Here is a 20,467-nt window from a genome sequence, read left to right as displayed (position 1 = left end):
GTACAGTGTGGCACCATTTTCTTTGCTGTGAAGGAAATTGAGATGCAAAAATATGTTTAAACGGCCTAATATTATGACGTATAAAATTAACTGCTGCTTTTGTTAGCATTTTTGTTGCAAGGAACTTGGGGTGGCTCATTGTTAGCAGTGCAATTCTTGGGTGATGACAGTTTTACAGAACACATGTGTTCAGAGAAAGAAGTCTTCCAGCTTTTTCACCTGCCTCAAAGGCAAAGTTGAGATACAGTCAAACCCGGATAGTATATCGAACTTGAAGGGGATCGCGACATAGTTCGATATATCGATAATTCGATATAGAGAAATCAGCTTGTGACGCACTTACGATGCAAAAAAAAATGATACCGTATTTGTCGCGTAATCAACCCACTCGCATAATGAACCCACCCTCCACTTTTGCACCGAGAATTTGAAAAAAAAAAAAAGAAAAAAAAATGTGTTAAGGCCAGCTCGCTCACATGCAAGTGATTGAGCGATTTCTGCGACGAGCGGCAGCGACAGAGCGAAAAATTTCAAACTTGTTCGAAATGCGTCCTTCTCGCTGCTCGAGCCTCCCGGCAGCTCAAGACAAAGTTTCTATGTGGCTGCGGCAGAAATCGCGAGCGTTTTCGCCTGCATGTCGATGGCGCACGTCACTCCGTTTCGGTCGTCTGATCCACAGCTCATTTCTTGGCAGCGTGCCAAGATGCTGCGCAGCGATAACGTCCGGGCGCGTTTATCTTTTGATAGCTCCTGCGGTGGCGGGGAGCGAACTTGGCAGAGTGCCCGTGATGGCTTGATCGCACAAGCCTGGTTCAATTTATCATGCCGCGCTGGGGACGGGCGTCATGATCGCAGCAGCTGACCGCATGCTTTCGTCGATTCATACACGCAAGGTAAACGACTCCCGCCAAAAAAAAGAAACCTGCCGCTTCTTAACGTCCGAACAGCACGACAAGAAAGGATAGCTCGCAAAAAAAAAGAAAAAAAAAAAAAGAAAGAAAAAAAAAAAACAGCTGCCGCTTTTTAACGACTGCAGGCGCCATAGTCATGTCAGCCGCCGCGCACAGAGGGTTCGCAACACACGCTGGAGAAAGCGTCCGATGCCTGTCTGAAAACGGGCTGAGCTGGCTTGGCGCATGCGTAGCGTGTGCTGAAGGAGAGAGATAGTTCGGCAAAAGGATGGGCACACCCACGCACGTGGCTTGCAAACGTCATGTGTTGGCGCGCGGGAAACGATAACTGCAGATGCGAGCGCCTTTGGGGAATGGGCGCGGCGCTGCCCAGACCAGCCGTCGCCGAACTGTCCCCTCTCATTCCTTCCGCGTGTGGCTTGAAAACGTCACGCGGCAAACGGCCAAGGGTGATGCTATCGTCTTTGGGGAAGGCACACTTTCCAGTGCGGGGTGCGGAGTTCGATATATCGAACGATCGGTGAAATTAAGTTCGATATATGACGCGGCTTTCCTATACTTTAATATGGGATTTTCAAGGGGATTTTCCGTGAGATCGATATAACCAAAATTCGATATATCCGGGTTCGATATAACCGGGTTCAACTGTACTATCTGTGTGTTACATGACCTGGCAGAATTCATTCTTGACTATACTGGCTCCTGCCAGACCTGAGTAACGACCTTGGTGGCCGGAAGACGAATGCAAGAGCTTCTGGTTGCTGCATACTAGTGTGATGGTGATACCATTTAGCACAAAGAGAGTCCTTTTCCGCTTCATCACCATAGAAAGAAATTCAGTGGACTGCATTTGTTATGGTTGTATTGGTTGACGTTTCCTTTCTTTTTTCTTTTTGTGCACTAGTGACGACCTAAGTTTCAATATTGTAGGTCAACCAATGTATCCGTGGAGTCCAAGTCAATTTCAGCATGGAGAGTGTGCACCAGGGCCTGTTCCCACAAGGGTGCGTGGGAACAGGCCCTGCCGATGAAAATTGCCGATGAAAATTGAAAGTTCTGCTGATGAAAATTGTCAGATGCACGTCTTACCCGCATTGGCGACTTTTTTCCCAAGACCGCAGGTGGTTAAGTTTGGTTTCGTATGATTCTTACCTTGTCTACTAGTTGGGCCACGTGCGAGCAATGCTTCTCTCCATGGGTGGTGTGTGTGTCGCTCCAGGTGCTGAGCAATGGATTCTTGCGGATCCAGCCGGTGCGGCGGGAGGACGAAGGCAACTACACTTGCACTGTGAAAAACCAGCATGGCGTCGCTAGCAGCACGGGGACACTCGTCGTGCTGCGTGAGTTGCTGCTAAATATAATACAGTAGAACCTCAGTGATACGAAGCTCTGGTTCGTGGAAAAATTTGTATCATCCAAACATTTTCATCATCAACATGAACAAAAGCCATCATGCAAAAGTATGGGAAAGGCATTCAGGCAAATCTCTTTAAGACCGCACAGCTCACCACTCACGGCCCTACAGCATGATAGACAATTGCAACTTTGGTGATATGTGGGCCGTGCACCGCCACAAAACTGCTTCGGGTGCGTAGAATGGAGAAGCGATCGCAGAGTCAGCGATGTGCAGGGCTTGAACCCCCGCCCTGTGCGCTTCTGCCAACAGCTCACTGTGCATAGCGCGACTGGCAATCTCGACAATGGCAATTCGTCGGATGCGAGCCGCCGCGAACTGCTTTCTGTGACTACAGCGCGACTAGCAATCACGCGGTCAGCAATGTACGGGCCGTGAGCGCCCGCCTTGTGTGCTTCCGTCAACTGTTCTTGGTGCACAACGCAAATTGCTCTCACAGCATTGCTGATTTGCTAGACGCTCATTGCTGCAAACTTCTTGCGATGTGTAGAGCTCAACAGGCGATTCGGATGGTGGAGACTTGTGAGCCACGCGCTGCCACAAAGCGCTCGCTGTGCGTACAGTGTGGCTGCCTATCGCCGAGTCAGCAGTGTGTGGGCAGTGTGTAGTGTCCACGGCTGCAGTCACAGTTATAGCTCGTTCGTGTCATTTGTAGTGGCCCGGCAGAGTGATTGGAACATCCAGTATTCTGCGCATTGTACACAATGCACTCTGAACGGGGAATTGTGCGCATTCGTATCATCCCGAAATTCGTATGAACCGGATTCTATCACAGAGATTCTACTCTATATAGCTGAAACTCTTCACATATTATGCAAGAGGCTTCTAGTTTTCAGCCATTTCTTGAGAAGTTGCAAATTTAAGGCATTTTCACGGAATGATGTGTTAGCCATCACAGTCTGTTTCTTTGCTTGTTTGTTTGATTTTGCTGAAATGGGGGTTAATATATTTCATTTGGTTACGTGTATCTGGAGGAACGGTGAGAATCTGGTTAATTTAATCATCAGAGCTCTCTTTGAAAGGCAAAACCTGGCTATGAAGGAAGTTCCGCTCATACCTTCACACGCTTGCTTGCCTGTCCACTCAAGTAAGCTAATATATGTAAAGCGCTTCACCTGTGGCAGCAACGCGCTCACACACGTATACGAGATCAGTCATCATACTGCTGCCTGCCACAAGCAAAATTACTGTCTTTGCAGTAATGTAATGTGAAATGTTCCTTAAGTCAGCTACCTCAGAGAGCACCTCATGTTATATTTTGAACTAAGGTAATATTCATGGCATTTTTTTACGTTTGCTGTTCTTTGATGCACCCATAATGTACTCGCCAATTATGGTTTAATTTTTCGCAGAAAAAGTAATGTTTTCAGCAACCTTGGGACATTGGGACAAAGCATGTGCGCGCACTGGCGAGAAAGAATTGCTACAGGCAGCGAAGTATGTGATATGGGTAGTTTGGATAGAAAAGAAGGCAGTAGAAGAGCCTTGAGGAGTAGGAAAAAAAATAAGTGATTGGTTGCGGAACTATGCTGCTCGATGGCACACATTGTTGCTGGATGGCAAAGTGTCTGTTGCTTCTTGAAAAAATGCATACGCTAATGCAGGGGAGGCTCTTGTGGGGTATTGCCGATTCTTTGATCCAAATTAGAGGAATTTAATATTTTCTACTTCTAGAAAATTAAGGACCTTTGTTAATCTTTAACGTATTCACTGGAAATAGCAGTGGGTAGTCAGGAAAGCAAGTGTGCTCCAGCAAAGCTCCATCAAATTAAAGAAAAAAACTTCTGTTTAATACTTGTTGTTATAAGGCTGACTTGCACTATTGCCTAGGTTCCCTACGTGCACATTGTGTGTATATTTTAGTAAACCAGTTTTTGATGAGTTTTCAATATTGCTCTTTTTTACCCCTGGTAGGGTGAGGCTGCGTTGATTGGCGAGAGGAAATGAGAGAGACATTTTTTGTTCTCCGTGTTCAATGAACATCTCTAGTCAGAGTAGGATCATAGCATGGGGATTCGCTGCTACAGTACTCATTCTTTGTTCAGCAACAGCCATATTCAACAGGGTGAATTGGGGTGAACAGCAACGGCATAATTTCTTTTTATTAAAAACCTGCTGGATGTTTGTAGGTGTATGACCTGACAAAATTCAAACATTTAGCTGGTTTCGAGAAGAGCTAATGACAAGTGTGCGCGCGAGTGATGTGCTATAAACATTAGCACAGTGACCTCAGCAGAATGTAGGGTGAGCTGCGGAACCTTTCGCGACTTCGCTGTCTAACTGCCCGCTTGACTGCACCCAATGCAGCATTGCCACGCACTGTGGAGGCGCCGCCTCCCAAGGTGGTAGCCACAGTGGGTAGCCTGGAGGAGCTGCACTGCAACGCGTTGTCGCCGCTCATGCTCGACTTGTCCTACATCTGGCTGCACAACGATCTGCGCATCCATCCGCACAAGGCTCAGCAGTATGGCGTGGTGAGTGAGGCAGTTGTGACAAAGACATGAATTGCCAGGAATCGCTGTATGGGTGATGACCTGCGATCAGCTCCCACCAGGAGACCGCAGGGCTCCTCATTTTCTAACCCAGGGGAACACCAATAGCTTCTGAAATTTGCTGAGGAACCCCACATGTTTTGGCCTTCATCCTATGCTTCCTAGAATGGATGCAGAAGGAAACTCGTAGATGCACTGGACAGTGAAATGATCTGCTGCGTGCAGTTTACACTATGATTGACCTCAAAACTAGTCAGGCTGCATTTACGAAAGCATGAAATGCTTTTAGCTCTGGTATTCAATAAATTCAAAACAGGATCATCCGGCTATTTTTCTGGTCAGACTTTGGTAACTCTGCAGTGAAGGCTAGGCAGGAAAAAAAAAGAGGCAGGCTGTTGTTTTAGGGGAATGGGCCATGTCAGCCACGGTGACCCCTCGGTGTCTCTTTATCTTCCCCACTTTTGCCCTTCCGCATCCCTACCCAGAAGAACACTCCCTATAGCACGACGAAGATAAAGGCCCGTCTCCTTCCCTTTCCTGCCTAGCCTTCACTCCAGAGTCACAGAAAGTTGACTGGGAGTTCAATGCAGCAAACCTGAGGCCGAACATGAAACTGAACCTGAGCATGAAGCCGAGCATGAAGCCGAGCATGAAGTCGAGCCAGAGGCTGAACGTATCCTAAAGCTTCCCAGATTTTGTTTTCGGATGGCATCCAGCTGAAAAAACATCAGCTTCAAGTAGGATTTGAATTACTGCTAACTCAAACACAGAGTAGCTTTGTTTCTAGAATGCCTTATACGAGGGGTTCTCAACTTTTCTGCCTCAGGGAACCGCAACAGACACCAGTATTTGTTTTTCTGAACCAACATTTTTGGTCCAAGGCCCCTTTTGCTGAGCATTTCATCCCAGAAGAGCCGAGCACCAGGCTGAGGGAAATCTTGTACCCATTGGAAACCGGTGGGTACCCGGCGGGACCGGAAATCGAACCTGGTACCTCCCGAATGCGAGGCGGATGCTCTTCTACAAGGCCACCGCTTTGGTTTAAAAACCCATTATGTGCCCCTCCCCCCCCCCCCCCCCCCTTTTTTTTTTTTCAATTCAAAATTAAAAAGCAATCTAGTGGGAGCTCGCAGAGCCCGCAGAAGCAGTTCTCGAAATCCAGTTTGAGAACCCCGGCCTTAGAGCTTAGACCACTTAACTGTCACTGCAGTCTCTCTTTCTGTGTGTTCTGTTTATTCCTCCTGCTACTGCTATAGCTTGTGGTTTGTCACCTTCCATCCATTCGGTTTCTGCTTCGAAATGCCAGTGTTAATGGGGCGCTGCTCAACTGGTAGGGAAACCAGCTCACAACATGGCTCTCCAAGCCTCAAAAGCAGCAGCCAAGGAGGCCATGTACACCGTGGTGTGACGAGTGGAAGTGCTTCAAGGCTAATACCAGAATGTGGCTGCAGCCATCTCTCAGTTGCCCGAGAATGTGGTGCACCTTCCCTGCAATGCATTTCATGCTTACGCCTACAGTTGAGCCCAGATATTTCGAATTGTTGGCTACATAAAATGCACAAATTATTCCCTTGAAAATCCTGTGTAAATATACTGGAAAGTCATGTAGTATGTCGAACTGAAATTCCACTGGTGGTTTTGTATATTGAACTGCCATGGCACAATATTTGGATGATGTCACCACGAGCAATGTATGGAGCCATAATGTATATAATACTGCTGTCACATGGGCACTTGTAGTCGCGATTAGTAGCGATTGTGATTGAAGTTTGAAGCACGGTCGAAACGGACCGTGCTACAAGCGCCCTCTCAATTCTGATCGACAAGTTAGATCGTTACACGAGAGATGGCGCTGCACGCACAATGGACATCGTGATTTGTTTGTAATATATATAAAAATACAAGCTTCATTAAAACTTTGTTCTCTGTTTTCTGACCACAGTTTCATTGGAAAAGTAGCAGTTGTGTCGCTCATTGCGCACGCAGCCAGAGCACCAGGCGATTAGCACACGCGAAAACTGGCAAACATGGTAGAGCCCGCATGTTTGTTTACCACTGCCAAAACGCGCGTGGTATCGAGAGTTTGAACATAGTTTTGCTGTTCAAATCTCATAAATTCAAGGGCAAAATTGTTTATTTTAAAATTGTATGTTTTATAATAAATATTTTGAGTGACCCTTGAATTTAGTTGGTATATTTGATTAATGTCTGCGAATGAGGCTGGCAACGACAACTCGATCGTGATCGAGGTGGTAGAGCAGGATTGTGGGTGATCGCAATTGAACTCGACTTGTAGCAAAGCCGAATCCACATTGAGCTCGATTTCGATTGACTTTATTACGATCCGAAGCGCCCAGGTGACAGCTGTACAAGGAAACATGTTTAGTCACGAAGGACGAAATATAGCATTCTATACGCCTCGTGCACTGCCTATAGGGGTGCCACTGAAAGCCGCCTAGCGGTTGGTTACAAAAGTGCGAATATTTGTATAAGTCGAATTTAATTCATAATCAATTTGGTCCGATTGCTGTTTAAATTTTGTTCTCTTTGGTTTGGAAGAAATGCGACTCACACACCCGTGGCGAACTTAATACTGTGCTGCACGAATCGCTTTGAACTTGCAAGAATATTTTTGCAGTTGCATTACTAATTCACCAGAACAGCCACATTATTTCCCATCTCCACTTCCTTGATTGGCCGCTGCATTTCCTCCTCCCCGTGTAATTCCTCCCACCAGGACTGATTGACCCCCTTCACCGTCGCATCAACAGAGAGGGTAACGTAGCTCTGCATTCGTAACTCTCAGGGGAATATCATTATTGAATGCAGGGCCTCCGACCAGGCTACCTGGTCATCTACAATGTGACCTTCGCGGAGGCTGGCCGCTACACCTGCATCGCCAAGACGTCGGTGGGCAAAGTGTTTGCCAACACTGAGCTGCTGGTCCTTGGTGAGAGAAATGCTTCATTCCGGGCTGCATGGCAAATCATACTTTATGCTTGCTTTGAATGTGATGGTAGAGGGAGGGGATGCTCCACATATAACAAGCAGTACCACAAGGAATGAGCCAACAGGCTTTTTTCTTGACGAGTCCCTCAGAGCATTTGGCAGTTGTACCAGCTGCCCCTGCCGCGATACTATGATGCAAGTGGCAAAGTGTGACGAGCAAATGAACTGAGGCATTTGAGGCAGTTTCGATTGTGGACTGAGCTGTTTTGCTGGACATGGAAGTGGAGCATGCCTTTTCGTCCTTTTCTGACCTAGATGGGCTTTTCTTTCCTTTTTCCGGTTCTTACGTTTGTGGTAAGCCCAAGTTCTGTACAGTGTGCCTGTGCGTTGTTTCAGTGCTTTATTCTCTTTGGCATGTTTTGCATGAGCAAAAAAGCCTCGTTTGGGCAGTAAAAAAAATGAGAACTACATCAGGCAGTAGTGACAAGCACTACTCCTATCCCTTTAGTACTACAGTGACTGCTGTTGTGCAGTCATCTTTGCTCATTGATTTCAGCCGATGAGCAAAGATACTTCCATTGTGGCATTATTGGGTGTGATGGTAAGAGGTCAGGAAGGGTCCTTCAAACACCACAGTGCACGCACAATGAGGTGTTTTGAGTGGACCTTGTGTTGAGGCAGAAGAACAAAAGAAAATGAGAGCTAGGGTGGAAGAAGCCTCGCTGTAGAGTGTTGGGGCTGTAGACAGTGCCATGCGATGTGCTGCCTTCTCTGTCCACAGGGCCCCCGGGTCCCCCAGGTGCGGTTCTGGGCGGCTCATTCAACGCTACGTCGGGATTCATAGAGTGGGCTGACGGCACCAGTCACGGCAGCCCAATCACAAGCTACGCCGTCGAAGGACGCACCAACCACAATGGCACCTGGAGGGAGCTAATCAGTACGTCCGAAATTTGTTTTTTTCTGCCCTCTTGAACTTGCAGTGAAAAAATTGGGGCAACACTTAAGCTTTGCCCTCAAGGGTATGGTACAACACCGTTAATTTCTCCCACCTGCCGGGTCCTTTTGCATATCCTCATTTTACGTACATGCACTTTGCTAGTCGCCTAATCACTAATTCCTTAATTTGAACCTCTTATTATTGCACGCATACTCATTGCACATAATTATAAGCTGCCACCTAATGTGAAAATAATTCTCCGCTTTAACCAATCAGTGTGAACGTGCCTGTATGGCCTGGATGCAGTGTGTCTGTGTCGGGATCCAAGGGTTCCGGTGGTTCGATTGATTCCTATCTCACCCTTCCATCTCGAAGGAGAAGCCAGAGTTGGCTGTACCTGTGAAATCATTCATGTCATGTGGTCTTGTGACGTCGCACTACCACCGACCAAAATTGCCCAATCACGCTACCTGCTAATCATCATCATCATCATCATTAGCCTGGCTATACCCACTGCAGGGCGAAGGCCTCTCCCATATTTCTCCATTTAACCCGGTTCTGTGCTAACTGCATCCATTTGACCCATGCGAACTTCTTAATCTCATCTGCCCACCTTACTTTCTGCTGCCCCCTGCTACGCTTTCCTTCCCTTGGAATCCAGTTTGTTATCCTAAGCGACCATCGGTTATCCTCTCTTCACACTACATGTCCTGCCCATGTCCATTTCTTCTTCTTAATTTCCACTAGAATGTCGGTAACTTGAGTTATTCCTCTGACCCACTCTGCACGCTTCCTATCTCTTAATGTTACCCCTACCATTTTTCGTTCCATAGCCCTCTAGGTTTTCCTCAACTTAAGTAGAACTCTCTTGGTTAGCCTCCACGTTTCAGCCCCATAGGTGAGTACAGGTAAGATGCAACTGTTGTATATTTTCCTCTTGAGCGATACCGATAAGCTGCTATTCATAATCTGCGAGTGCTTGCCAAATGCACTCCATCCCAATCTTATTCTTCTTGTTATTTCCTTTTCATGGTCCGGATCTGCGGTTACTACCTGTCCTAAGTAGACATATTCGCCGACTATTTCCAGTACTTCGCTACCTAATGTAAACTGCGGTTCCTTCCCGTGGCTGTTGAACATTACCTTAGTCTTCTGCATATATTGATTTTCAAGCCTACCTTTCTACTTTTTCTGTCTAGGTCATCAATCATCCTGCTAATACCACCTGCCAGAGGCATGCTGGCGACTTTTCACTCACAGTGCTGATGCCAACACTGACACCATACTTTCTAGAGAATAGAGCCTTTAATGCTGTTGCATTAAAGCCATGAGTTTAGAGTGTTTGGTAGTTCACTAGTTCTCTTGGTGGCACTCACAGACGAGGGTTTTTTAGTTAGTTCTGATTAGCTTTGGGGGGGGGGGGGGGGGGGGTCTAAAAGTATAATTGTCAGCTCTAATTGGAACATGTGCTTTTTTTGAACTGGAGTGCAGTGGTATAAACTGCTTTAACGTGTTAGTGTTAAAGGCCCCATTCACTGAAAATCTGGCGTTGTCATTGTGAGCGAAAAATCACGAGCTTGGTGCTGGCAGGCGGTAGCTGGCAGCTGACATGGCCACGTACTGATTCGACGTAGGGTTGCCTGACACTACGTTTGGCAGGAGCTGCCAACTCCGGCCTCTCCTTTCATATGGGAGGATGATATCAGAATCGGTCTTCCAGGACCCTTTGCATTCACATTACCCCTAGGCCACGCAGGCACGTTCATACGGCTTGGTTAAAGCGGTGATATGTGGGCTGGTAGCTTACGGTGTCGCATCATGCCCGTAAAGGCGGAGCTTAAAAGTCCCCCATAATTTATTATTTTCTGAAGTTGCACCTTCGTATAGAAATTTCCAAATTGCTCTAACGGGCTCCATTTTATTTTTCCGCTGTTTTGGGAAATTTGCTTGGTACATAGACACGCTCGAGGGTACATTTCATGACAATCATGGCAGCGCTATTTGAAGCTAGAATGACCCACTTTTGACCAGCATAGCCATCGTCCTTGCATTTCTTGGCCCACTCGTCTTAAGTCGGTGGCATTACTGGCTTTATTTCATGTGATGTCATTTTGTTGACTAATAATTAGTGGCAGTTCACTGCTTTTTCCAAGGTAACTCCTTGAATCTGCACTTATTCTTGGAAGATTCAGTTCGCTTCTTAGAGTGCTACCCGGGTAGAGTTCAGGAGAGGAGGATTTGTAGCTTTTTGGGGCCTTGCACAAGTGCCCCGCACTGGTTGAGTGACAGTCACACAAAGTTACAGCCCCAGTTGTGCAGACAACTCGGTGAATGTCCTTCACCCCATTTTTGTGGCATACTAAACTCTGCCTCCACTGACCTCATTTCGTGATAAAAGTAGTAATGGTTACATAAAGGATTATGATGACAACCTTAGCTGCAGGTCTTTAAAATTCTAGGAGGCACTTAAGACTGGTTAGATGCAGTAAGGTGAAAGCCTTTTTAATTTTTTTTTTAGATTTCTTTATTGTATTCTTTTTCTTTTTACTTTTTTTTCCCCCACTTTTTGTATAACTTTTGGCTATTGACTATCCAATGTTGGCTTGTTATATGGCTGCTGTTGAATTGTCTGTGGATCTGTCTCGTTTGACACATTCTTTTGTACACCACTTCTGAGCAGAAAGGCTTTCGCCTTATTATTTCTTTGTAGGTGCTATGGGCAGCTGACTTCTTTCTGTATTGTCTGGCATCATAGGCTCCTAAGCAGTTTAATGGAGGTCATTGACAGCATTGTCACTGTTTGGCCATGGGCACTGTTAATGGGTGCGGATTTGTTTTTTTTTTTTCTTTTTCCCCCCCGTGCATTGCAGATGTCACGTACGCCCCGCCAGTTCAGCACCAAACGCTGGGACAGCAGACGACAGGGCGGCGGGGGATTGAACTTGGCAACGTACTGTCGCCGTGGAGCAAGTACGAGTTCCGAGTGGTTGCAGCCAATTTGCTCGGTGTTGGGCAAGCGTCTGATGCCAGTCCACAGTACAACACAGGCGTTGACCGGCCGTACATCGCGCCACGCAATGTTGGCGGCGGAGGGGGCAAGGCAGGCTCTCTTACCATCACTTGGACGGTAAGTTCTAACCTGCGGCTAGTGATGGCGTTGTTCGGGCAGCCTGGTTGTGACTTGTTTCTACAAGGAATTGGATGTGGAAGTCATGGGGTTTATTTCCTAGGGTTGCAGGGCAGTGGATGCGAACAAGCCCTCTTCTGGGCTCATGCTCGGCTTCTTTGGCATAAAATAATCTGGAAAATGGGTCTCCGATCTCGTCGCGTTATGATTACCAAAAATAAAAATAAAATAATATTTTATCCAAGGTATCCTTTGATGAAGCTGCCCTTTTACTACTGATATTAAAATTATCACACGAATGAGACATTCGGTGCTAGCATAAGTATCGCTGTTCAGCCCCATTTCTCTCCACTGGGCTGGCAACCAGTTCATATTTTTTGTGTAATTAAAAAGCGAGGTATACCCATCGTTAGTATCTGTCTAACACGCCACACACATTACGCTTCACTCACTGCTGTATCGGTAGCCTTAACAGTTCTGACACATCTTACAACTAGGTTGTCAAAAGCTATTGGCTGTCTATACATCTAATCAACTATGATTCGACCCTTTATAAGAGGCATGACTGTAACGGACAGCATAAAATAGTAGACATTTCTCACATGGTTGGTTGGTCACTTATTCTTCCCATTAAGTGGACCTCTTTCCTTACAGGCACTAGGTATATAGACTTACGGTAGTAACTGAAAATAATGGCAGAAGTGCACAACAGGGGTGGCACAAGCTTTCTTGCTCATGTCGCTCCTACGATCAGGAAGCGCAGAACTCTGTAAGCATGTCCGTCAGCCAGCGGTTTCGGAGGCCTACAAGCCACGCTGCGAGCTGTTAGACCAGCTTTTGCCAGCGTGCCACATTGTACGACCCCAGCGTTGCTCTGCAGTTTGTGTGGTTCCGGCAGTGCGCAAGTGTACCCCACGTGTGCCTGTTTTGCTCCGTTTCGAAGCTGGTCTAACTCATTGATGATACAGCACAGACTGTAGCAGGGTGTGAAGCAAGTCTATTTTCTAAGGTAGCAATGGCTAGGCAAGCCTAAGGAAGGGTTACGTGGGTTACATGGGAGGAGCCTTCAAGTCCATCCCTGTTTCCCAGATAGCCACTGCCATGCCCACCTCATCAGTACTCTCATATTCTCGTTAGTTCACCACGTTTCGTTTTCTGATGTGCTGTTATTTGGAGTTCCTTCTGTCAAAGTCGTGTGCCCACTCCATGTCGCCGTGTTTTATGTGCAGAATAATCTCGCAGGGAAGGATGTTTGCTGTTCTCGATCATTGCATTGAAAATTTCGGTATTCTGCTCATCTGAAGACTCCATATCTCAGAATGTTTCATTTTTATATAGTGAAGTCGCTGAGTGCTGGCTGTAGTTTTCTGTAGAAAACTAGTGTAAGGGGCTGTAGTAGAGTGAAAGATGTTGTGCGCCTTCACTAAGAACTGCAGGGAAGCTATCATGCAGGAGGGTACCTTTTCAGGGAGAAGTTATGGTGAAAATGCGGGGTGTGCCTGCTTGTGAAGTTGGTAACAGCTATGCTGCAGGTGGAGTGAGATGAGGGCGACAGTGCCTTTCTTGCTGGGTACCTTCCAAGCACTTGGTGGAGAGCAAAAATTGAGAAAAAAATAAAATAGCTGCCTCTGTGATGTACTGTGAGGGAGATGAGACAGCTGCAAAAATGCATATACATGCATATAAGGCATGCATGTAGCATTTATTTGAACACACCTGGCATGCTTGCATCTCCTTTTTGGGGGCTGTTTGATAAGGTGAACTTCCGATAAGACGAGCAGATTTTCTGATTACTTCAAGTTTGCCTTAAAGGTAGTTTACTGTATTTGTTTTAGAAGTTCTTGGCACATATAACAGCATAGCACAGCAATTTAGGTGGGCCGATGTCATGCAATGTAATAAAATAGCTTATCTTTTGCCGCCATTCAGGCAGGTACCAGAAGCGGGAAGATACACAACAGTGAACTGTTTGCCACATTGGCTTTCTTGATAGCGGTCGCTCATACATTTCCTTGCACAAAATATGTTTAATGCGAGCAATAGCAAGCGCAATGCATGGATGCCGAAGGAGAACTGTTGGTGATAGAAAGCACATTTCGTTTCAGCAACCACTGAATACCTCTTCTGACTACCTCTTGGACACTACTACATCATTGAATAAATCTACATTTTGATGCATAAATTATCAACACATGAAAAAACTAGACACACATAGAAGAGGGCGACAGGTGACTGACAAGAACAGAAATCTATTTGTAAATACTGATTTTCATCTTGTAGCCTATCTGTTAGACTACCCTCGGATATCATATCTATGAGGAACAATGTGCATCAAATAATTGTAGTACTTTCTGAAACTCTACAGAGGATATGAGTATAATGATGCACAACATATATACATGCATACGTGAAGCACATCAGTGAGAGAAATGAACACTTCCAAAGAAACATTCTTTTATAAAACTGTTAGTTATTTAGTGGCAACATCAAGATAGTATAGCAGCATGTTAAATAATGAAAGCTAGTATCCATACTTGCAAGCGATAAAAAAAAACTGCTCTCCGCTTTGTGTCTGCTGGGCAGACTGTGTCAGTGTTGCTGTTATGACTAAACTTGGTTGTAAAGTGTAACTATGTGAATAAAAATTTACAGCTTAGTACAAGAGAAGTATTTATAATATAGTAGGCTATTGCAGTATGTTGTCACACTTCACAATTTCCAAATGCAGAGGCTGCTTTCAGTGATGGAAACAGCATCGTTCCTCAACATTTATTTTCTCTGCAGCCACTGTCACCAGAAGAGTGGAACTCACCAGAAGTCTGGTACCGTGTGTACTACCGGCCAAAGGGAGACCGGAGCGAGCTGAGAAAAAAAGACCTGCGCAAGCTGGGCAACGTAGGCCTGTATGTGGTGCCTGTTGGAGAGGAGAACTACTATTCACCCTACGAGGTAAACAACCCACGTGATGAGCGGTGGCTTCGATGACGAGTGCTTACTCTACCTTGGCAATACGTGGCCACGTCTGAAGGCACGGTTGCTTCTTTTTTGACAGCCTTAGTAATGACTTCTGCCTTTGATGTAATGCTCGGTTGGATGTGTCCGGGTACCTCAATCTGAAACAATGGTTACATCTTGTAGTGCATTGTTAGCTTTTTCATGAGGTAACGTGCTCCCAGACGAGACTAAAGCATAGGTAGAAGGCAGGACAAATGCACATTGTTGTACCTTTTTGTGAGAAGTTCTACAAAGCAAAAAGGAAACATCATGCCTACCTGTAGTAGGTAGTGTTACGGTGCACGCTGAGGAGCGCTGCGCCAGAAAAAGAAGAGGCGCGGGATGAGCGCGAGACGAGCGCGCGGCGCCAGCGCGAGGGTTAGAGAACAAAAGAAGAGCGCCGGGGCAAGTGGTGTTTGCCTGGTGTCCTCCGTTTTTCTGTGTCTATCTCTAGGCGGGCACAGCGTCCCACAACAGTAGACATAAGCAGTTTCATCATAGTGCACAATTTTAGTCAGGCCACACTGAATTGCTGTAATATAGATGTGGAGCAAGTTGACATGACTCAGATTTAGAACATCTTCATTGTATCCCAATCACATATGTGAAAAATATAATTCAGCATTGTGGGGCATGTATGACCTCCTTGGTCATTGCATACTGCACTTAACTGGATCCTTCCCTAATGTTACAGTGGATGATTTGCATGTACGATTGCCACGGGTGCCACAATGGCTGATAGCTTCGACAGTGTACATTAGAGGAAGTGGCACTCAGCAGCTTAGCTTAGCAATCAGGTTTTCATTGTGGCCACGGTACATAAAAGTGGCAACAGCCAAGACATTCGTAGCAACGGCACTGTTACATGGCGCACTTCTCATCTTGGATTCACGGATCTGGAATAGGGTAGATATCGCAGCATTCCTCGGGCACCATGATGCAACAGTGCCGCTACCTACTGTTTCCGAGTTTTTTTGCTGACTGCGTTCCCTTCTTTTCTGCTGCAGGTTCATGTGCAGGCGGTAAACGTGGTGGGCGAGGGCCCCATATCGGACCCAGAGATTGTCTACTCGGCCGAGGGCATGCCCCAGGTTCAGCCGTCGGGTGTCTACGCAGTGCCTCACAACTCCACCTCCCTCAATGTCACTTGGACCCCGCTGGACATCACCCGCGAGAAGATCCGGGGACGCCTCATCGGACACAGAGTGAGCACTCATGCTTTGTGCTGTCTGGCGTGCAACACCTTGGAATGCCACAGACTCAAAATCATCTTCTGTCGTGCTGCCACTCTCCCGTCAGCCATGCTGTTCTTTTCACTCTCAATCTCTCTCTCTCTCCCTGTGCAGATCAAGTACTGGCGCAGCGACCTCAACCCAGAGCTGGACTCACTGGTGCTGCTCAAGCGGGGCCATGACAACTGGGGCCTCATTGTGGGACTGCAGCCCAACACCGAGTACCGGGTGGCCGTCATGGCATACAACGAGGCAGGCTCAGGACCCGAGAGTGAGTTTTCCATCGCCAAAACGTTCAAGGCAGCACCCCTGCGGCCCCCGACGAGCGTCAAAGTGCACGGCCTCTCCGCGACGAGCGTGCGTGTCACCTGGCGAGGTGTGGTGCCTTCCATCGAGGAAGAATCCATTCAGGTGAGATCTGGTGGCTTCCGCTAGTCCTGCGGTTTTCAAACTGACCTAGTGTTCTTTAGAGTGCTTTGTGAGTTTTTGAAAACTTTAGTTTATGCATGCATGGCTCCATTTCAGCCAGTGGGAAATTTGGAGGAAAGGGATGGGCAAGAAGTTTTTTGTTGGAAAACCATACGAAACCTTATTTTTTCGTCATCTACAGACTCGCAAATGCGTTGCACAAATAGGATCCCCCTCCACCTTTACTGTTCCCTCCAAGGGACTTCCATGAATCTGCCTGTACAATCTGCATGGTTTTCTTGTTTTGTTTTGTAAGAGCACTAGCGCTTCCATCCGCTGAAAAGTTGCTGTTTGTAACTATGTCTGTCTTGACATTGAAAGAAGTAAAATAAACATGGCCACAACTGGGTTACAATCTCACTACAGCGTGAACAGATCAGTTTTGTGGTCCGCTGCACAGGAGCACTGTGCTATTGCCACTCTTTAATTTTTTTAATTGCCGCTCTTTCACATTGTATGTTGCATGTTGTTAAAAACTTCTACCCATGCGCATTAGGTTCACAACACACCACTGTTGCATTGTTGTGCTAAGCAGTCCCCAAAGTTTGTTATGTGCTACCACTGAGGTCCCCTGCCACCGATTTTACCAATGTTTGCCTGAAGCCTGACCTTGAAACCCTAGCCTCAAATGAAAGGGAAGTGAAATGTGACATGCTAGCACTCACGACTTAACATTTGGCCTGCTTCGCTAAATCAGCTAATTTTTTTTTTCTTTCTTTCACATCAGCATATGTTGAGCTGAGGGAGAAGAGGACGAACATTATTTTCAGTCTGAATACTTTTGATGTTAGTACAGCTAGCTTAAATATTCTTGCGTTTCAGAGTCAAATGATGGAATAGTACCGTTCATTCGTGTGAATTTTCTGGTCTTAATAAATATTTTTCTGTGTTCGCTTTAAAGTCAGACTCAATTTTGTGGTGCAAGTCAAGGAGACGGAAAAGGAGAAATGGGCAGTGTGGTACTATATGTTCTTTCTTGTCATCAAGAATGTATTCTTGGTCAAGACAATGGCTCATTGAAGTGTCTGTTGTGCAAGATATCTACGCATGCTAAGGTGGTCAGATCCCTATAAAAGAGGGTTTGATAGATTGGTGGTAAGCCATTCAAATTCGCTAAGCTATTCCACCCTTTAACACCTCCTCTATGTGCTGGTCTAATCACATACAGAGTTAAATTAGTGCTTTGGGTAACACACGCTTTGCAGGTAACTAGTGTAAATCTTCGTGTCTTTTTTCCGCCTTCTCTTCTTGCCCTGCAGGGCTACAAGGTGCGCTATTGGGAGGCAGACCAGGACCTCCCGTCAGCCAAGGAAGTCTACAAACCGCTCGATGGCGAAGATTTGGAGGCCATTGTCACGGGCCTGGTTCCAGGCAAAGTGTACAAACTGCGAGTACTGGCCTGGAGCTTTGGCGGTGATGGCAAGATGTCTTCACCTCCTTGGGAGTTCCGCGTTGGTGAGTACTTGCTTCTTCGTGACTGTGCCTGCTTTTGGCCCACATGTTAAACCGGGCAGTCTCTTCCCGTGGCAATATGCTGAGTATCTCAACTTTCTTTTCTTGTTTTCTGGTTCACAAATGGTCGGGCATGCTTACATGTTTTTGGTGGCAAGACCTGATGTGAGGTTTGCAGCTATTTCTGCACTACTTCTATCACTTTTTTGGAACCACTGTTTAGCTCTCAGCTGGGGTTTTTATTAGGTGCACCCTTCTTTTTATTGGGGTGCGATTAGCTTTGTGTGTTACGGTTCTTGACTTATCTTCACACCCTAATTAACCACACTCGTGTAACTGACTTCCAACAATAAATTTTTGAGGTTTTAGATATCCAAAAGATCTCTCAGTGCCTGCATGACATTCACACAATGTTCCAGGGCAGTTATTCTGGCTATCTTTCACTTGAGAAAAACTAATATCTGGTTTCTGCAACAAAAATAATGCATGTTTTTGTTATTGGTCAGCTAAAGAACATTCAATGCAATGTTGTGGCACAACTTGCTTTCAAATAAACTTTCAAGCATAGTGAGGGGAAGTACACAGCGCTATAGCTTGTTTGGGGAATTGCATTATACATATATGCCCTTGAATTTCATACCCCTTTTAAGGGGTGCACTTTTTTCGTGATTCTCATTGGGTGTGGCCCTCACACAGGACTGGAATTTTTTCTCATATATTTTTCCAGCTACATCGCAAAATTTTATCTCTCTGTTACAGTCAGTTCCTTGAAGAAAATTACGGATTAAAATAGCCAGATGTTTGTCACCGCAGTAATGCTGCAAGAAAATTTCATCTCTTTCAAAGCACATATTATTGTTTTGTTTTATCCCTATCAGATTCCTGTTTAGGCAAGTGGACATCCATCATGCAATTTTGTGATTAGGCATACATGTCATAATTATTTCATTAAATATCTTTATGGTCAGCCTTCATTTTTCATGGAGGCCTGTAAACATTTAGTTTCTTAATTTGTGTCCAAAGTTGAAGACTTCACATATCTAACAAATAATATTGTGGATATACATCTTAAGAAGGAAGGATAGTACAGAACACTAGACGACTAGGAAGGCAGCGGCGCATGCTTGATGGCTTGAAATAGCTATTGAGAATGTGTGGACGTCCAGTAGGGATAGGGATAACTGCTTGGGTGGACATTCGAATATCTGGCAAAATGATCACAGTTATCCGTGGTTACTTGGAATAGTGTACACCGACAAGGTCGAGCTGTCTGAGCCAAATTCAGTCATTTCTGGCGAGATGCAGTGCTTGAACATCTGAATTGCTATGAGTAACCCGTATGAGAGCAGTCATGGAGTGAAATGTGGTGCGAGCCGTCATTTATCAGGTTTTGTTCTTGAGCAAAGCCATTTCTTACTTTAACATCGGGTAGCTGTTCATTGCGACTGTAGTGTCGCTACCTAAGACAAAGTCATTAACAATCATTTCCTGATATAAGCTACTTTTCTCTTGCATATCTCTCAATGGACTTTGGTCAGCTGCCATGAACTGAGCGCTGGTTGCTCAAAATAAAAAAAAAAGAAGAAGAAGAAGAGAAACAATGACTGTTAGATACGCACTGATACGGATCCGTAGAAAGTATGCGCACTGCAGAAATGCATGTTCAACATGCTGTGTCCATTTTTATCTTGTTGTTTTGAAATGTGCAGTCATTATGGGGAATGAAGTGCTCAGTGATCATGATATGATATGTTGTCTCGCTTTTGCTGCAGCAGGTCAGTGCTCGAATGGGAATGTGTGGGTACTAAAGCGCACGCTTTCTTCTTCACCTGCGTGCAGGGGAAGGCACGGCATCCGCCTACACGGGCGGTGCTCCTATCACAGGAGGGAGCATGCTGTTACTCTGGCTGGTCTTCTTAGTGGCCAGATTGTAGCTCGGGGGGAAAGCAGCAGAAATGTAGTAAGTGGTCTTCTTACTTCCAAATCATTGTTGTTCAGTGTTTTTGGTAATGCTTCAGATATTTGCTGTACGTTGTCATGCATATAACTTCACTTCGAGTATAGATCAACTACACTGGCTTGCACCGCTTGGTGGCTGAATGCAGTTTCTGCATCGAATTCAGTAATGTCTGACGAAATGTAATGTTTGAAGGATGTGCCGTATCTTTGCGAATCTAAGCGTGCACATCCCCCCCTTCTAAGCACCTTCCCTACTTTCACAAGCAAATTTCTTGAAAAAAAGGTTTGCGTGCAAATCTAAACACTTCCTTTTTTTTTGCATGGAAGAGTGCGTATTCAAGGCTACCAAGTGTGCTTACTCATTCTGTCGTCGAACTGGATCTGTCAGACTCCCTTACTGGCGTCCGCAGTGTAATCTCCGTCTTCGTGCCAAGGGAAAGATTTTGCACAGTAAAACCATACTGAAGCCCATTTTTTTCACCAAAGATGTCTAAGAAAAGAAATAAGAGAAGAATATTCAATTTGCCTTTCT

The 20,467-nt window shown here is 45.8% G+C and overlaps 1 protein-coding gene across 1 annotated transcript in view; it reads left to right on the top strand.

Moving 5' to 3' along the window:
• The window catches only part of Cont (Contactin), a 43,751-nt gene that overhangs the window by 19,073 nt on the left and 4,211 nt on the right, over positions 1-20,467 (top strand). The window contains exons 15-24 of the mRNA XM_084578878.1: positions 2,131-2,251; positions 4,633-4,799; positions 7,647-7,767; positions 8,548-8,703; positions 11,574-11,830; positions 14,615-14,779; positions 15,832-16,029; positions 16,171-16,467; positions 17,784-17,979; positions 19,816-19,936. Of these exons, the coding sequence (XP_084435004.1) occupies positions 2,131-2,251; positions 4,633-4,799; positions 7,647-7,767; positions 8,548-8,703; positions 11,574-11,830; positions 14,615-14,779; positions 15,832-16,029; positions 16,171-16,467; positions 17,784-17,979; positions 19,816-19,910 (1,773 nt within the window). The 3' untranslated portion in view covers positions 19,911-19,936. The remainder of the gene's footprint in view (positions 1-2,130; positions 2,252-4,632; positions 4,800-7,646; positions 7,768-8,547; positions 8,704-11,573; positions 11,831-14,614; positions 14,780-15,831; positions 16,030-16,170; positions 16,468-17,783; positions 17,980-19,815; positions 19,937-20,467) is intronic.

Source organism: Amblyomma maculatum, chromosome 9 (assembly GCF_055883805.1).
Source record: "Amblyomma maculatum isolate TAMU_Amacu chromosome 9, ASM5588380v1, whole genome shotgun sequence".
Taxonomy (NCBI): domain Eukaryota; kingdom Metazoa; phylum Arthropoda; class Arachnida; order Ixodida; family Ixodidae; genus Amblyomma; species Amblyomma maculatum.
Note: the sequence above shows the minus strand (reverse complement) of the source record. Positions and strands in the feature narration are given on the sequence as shown.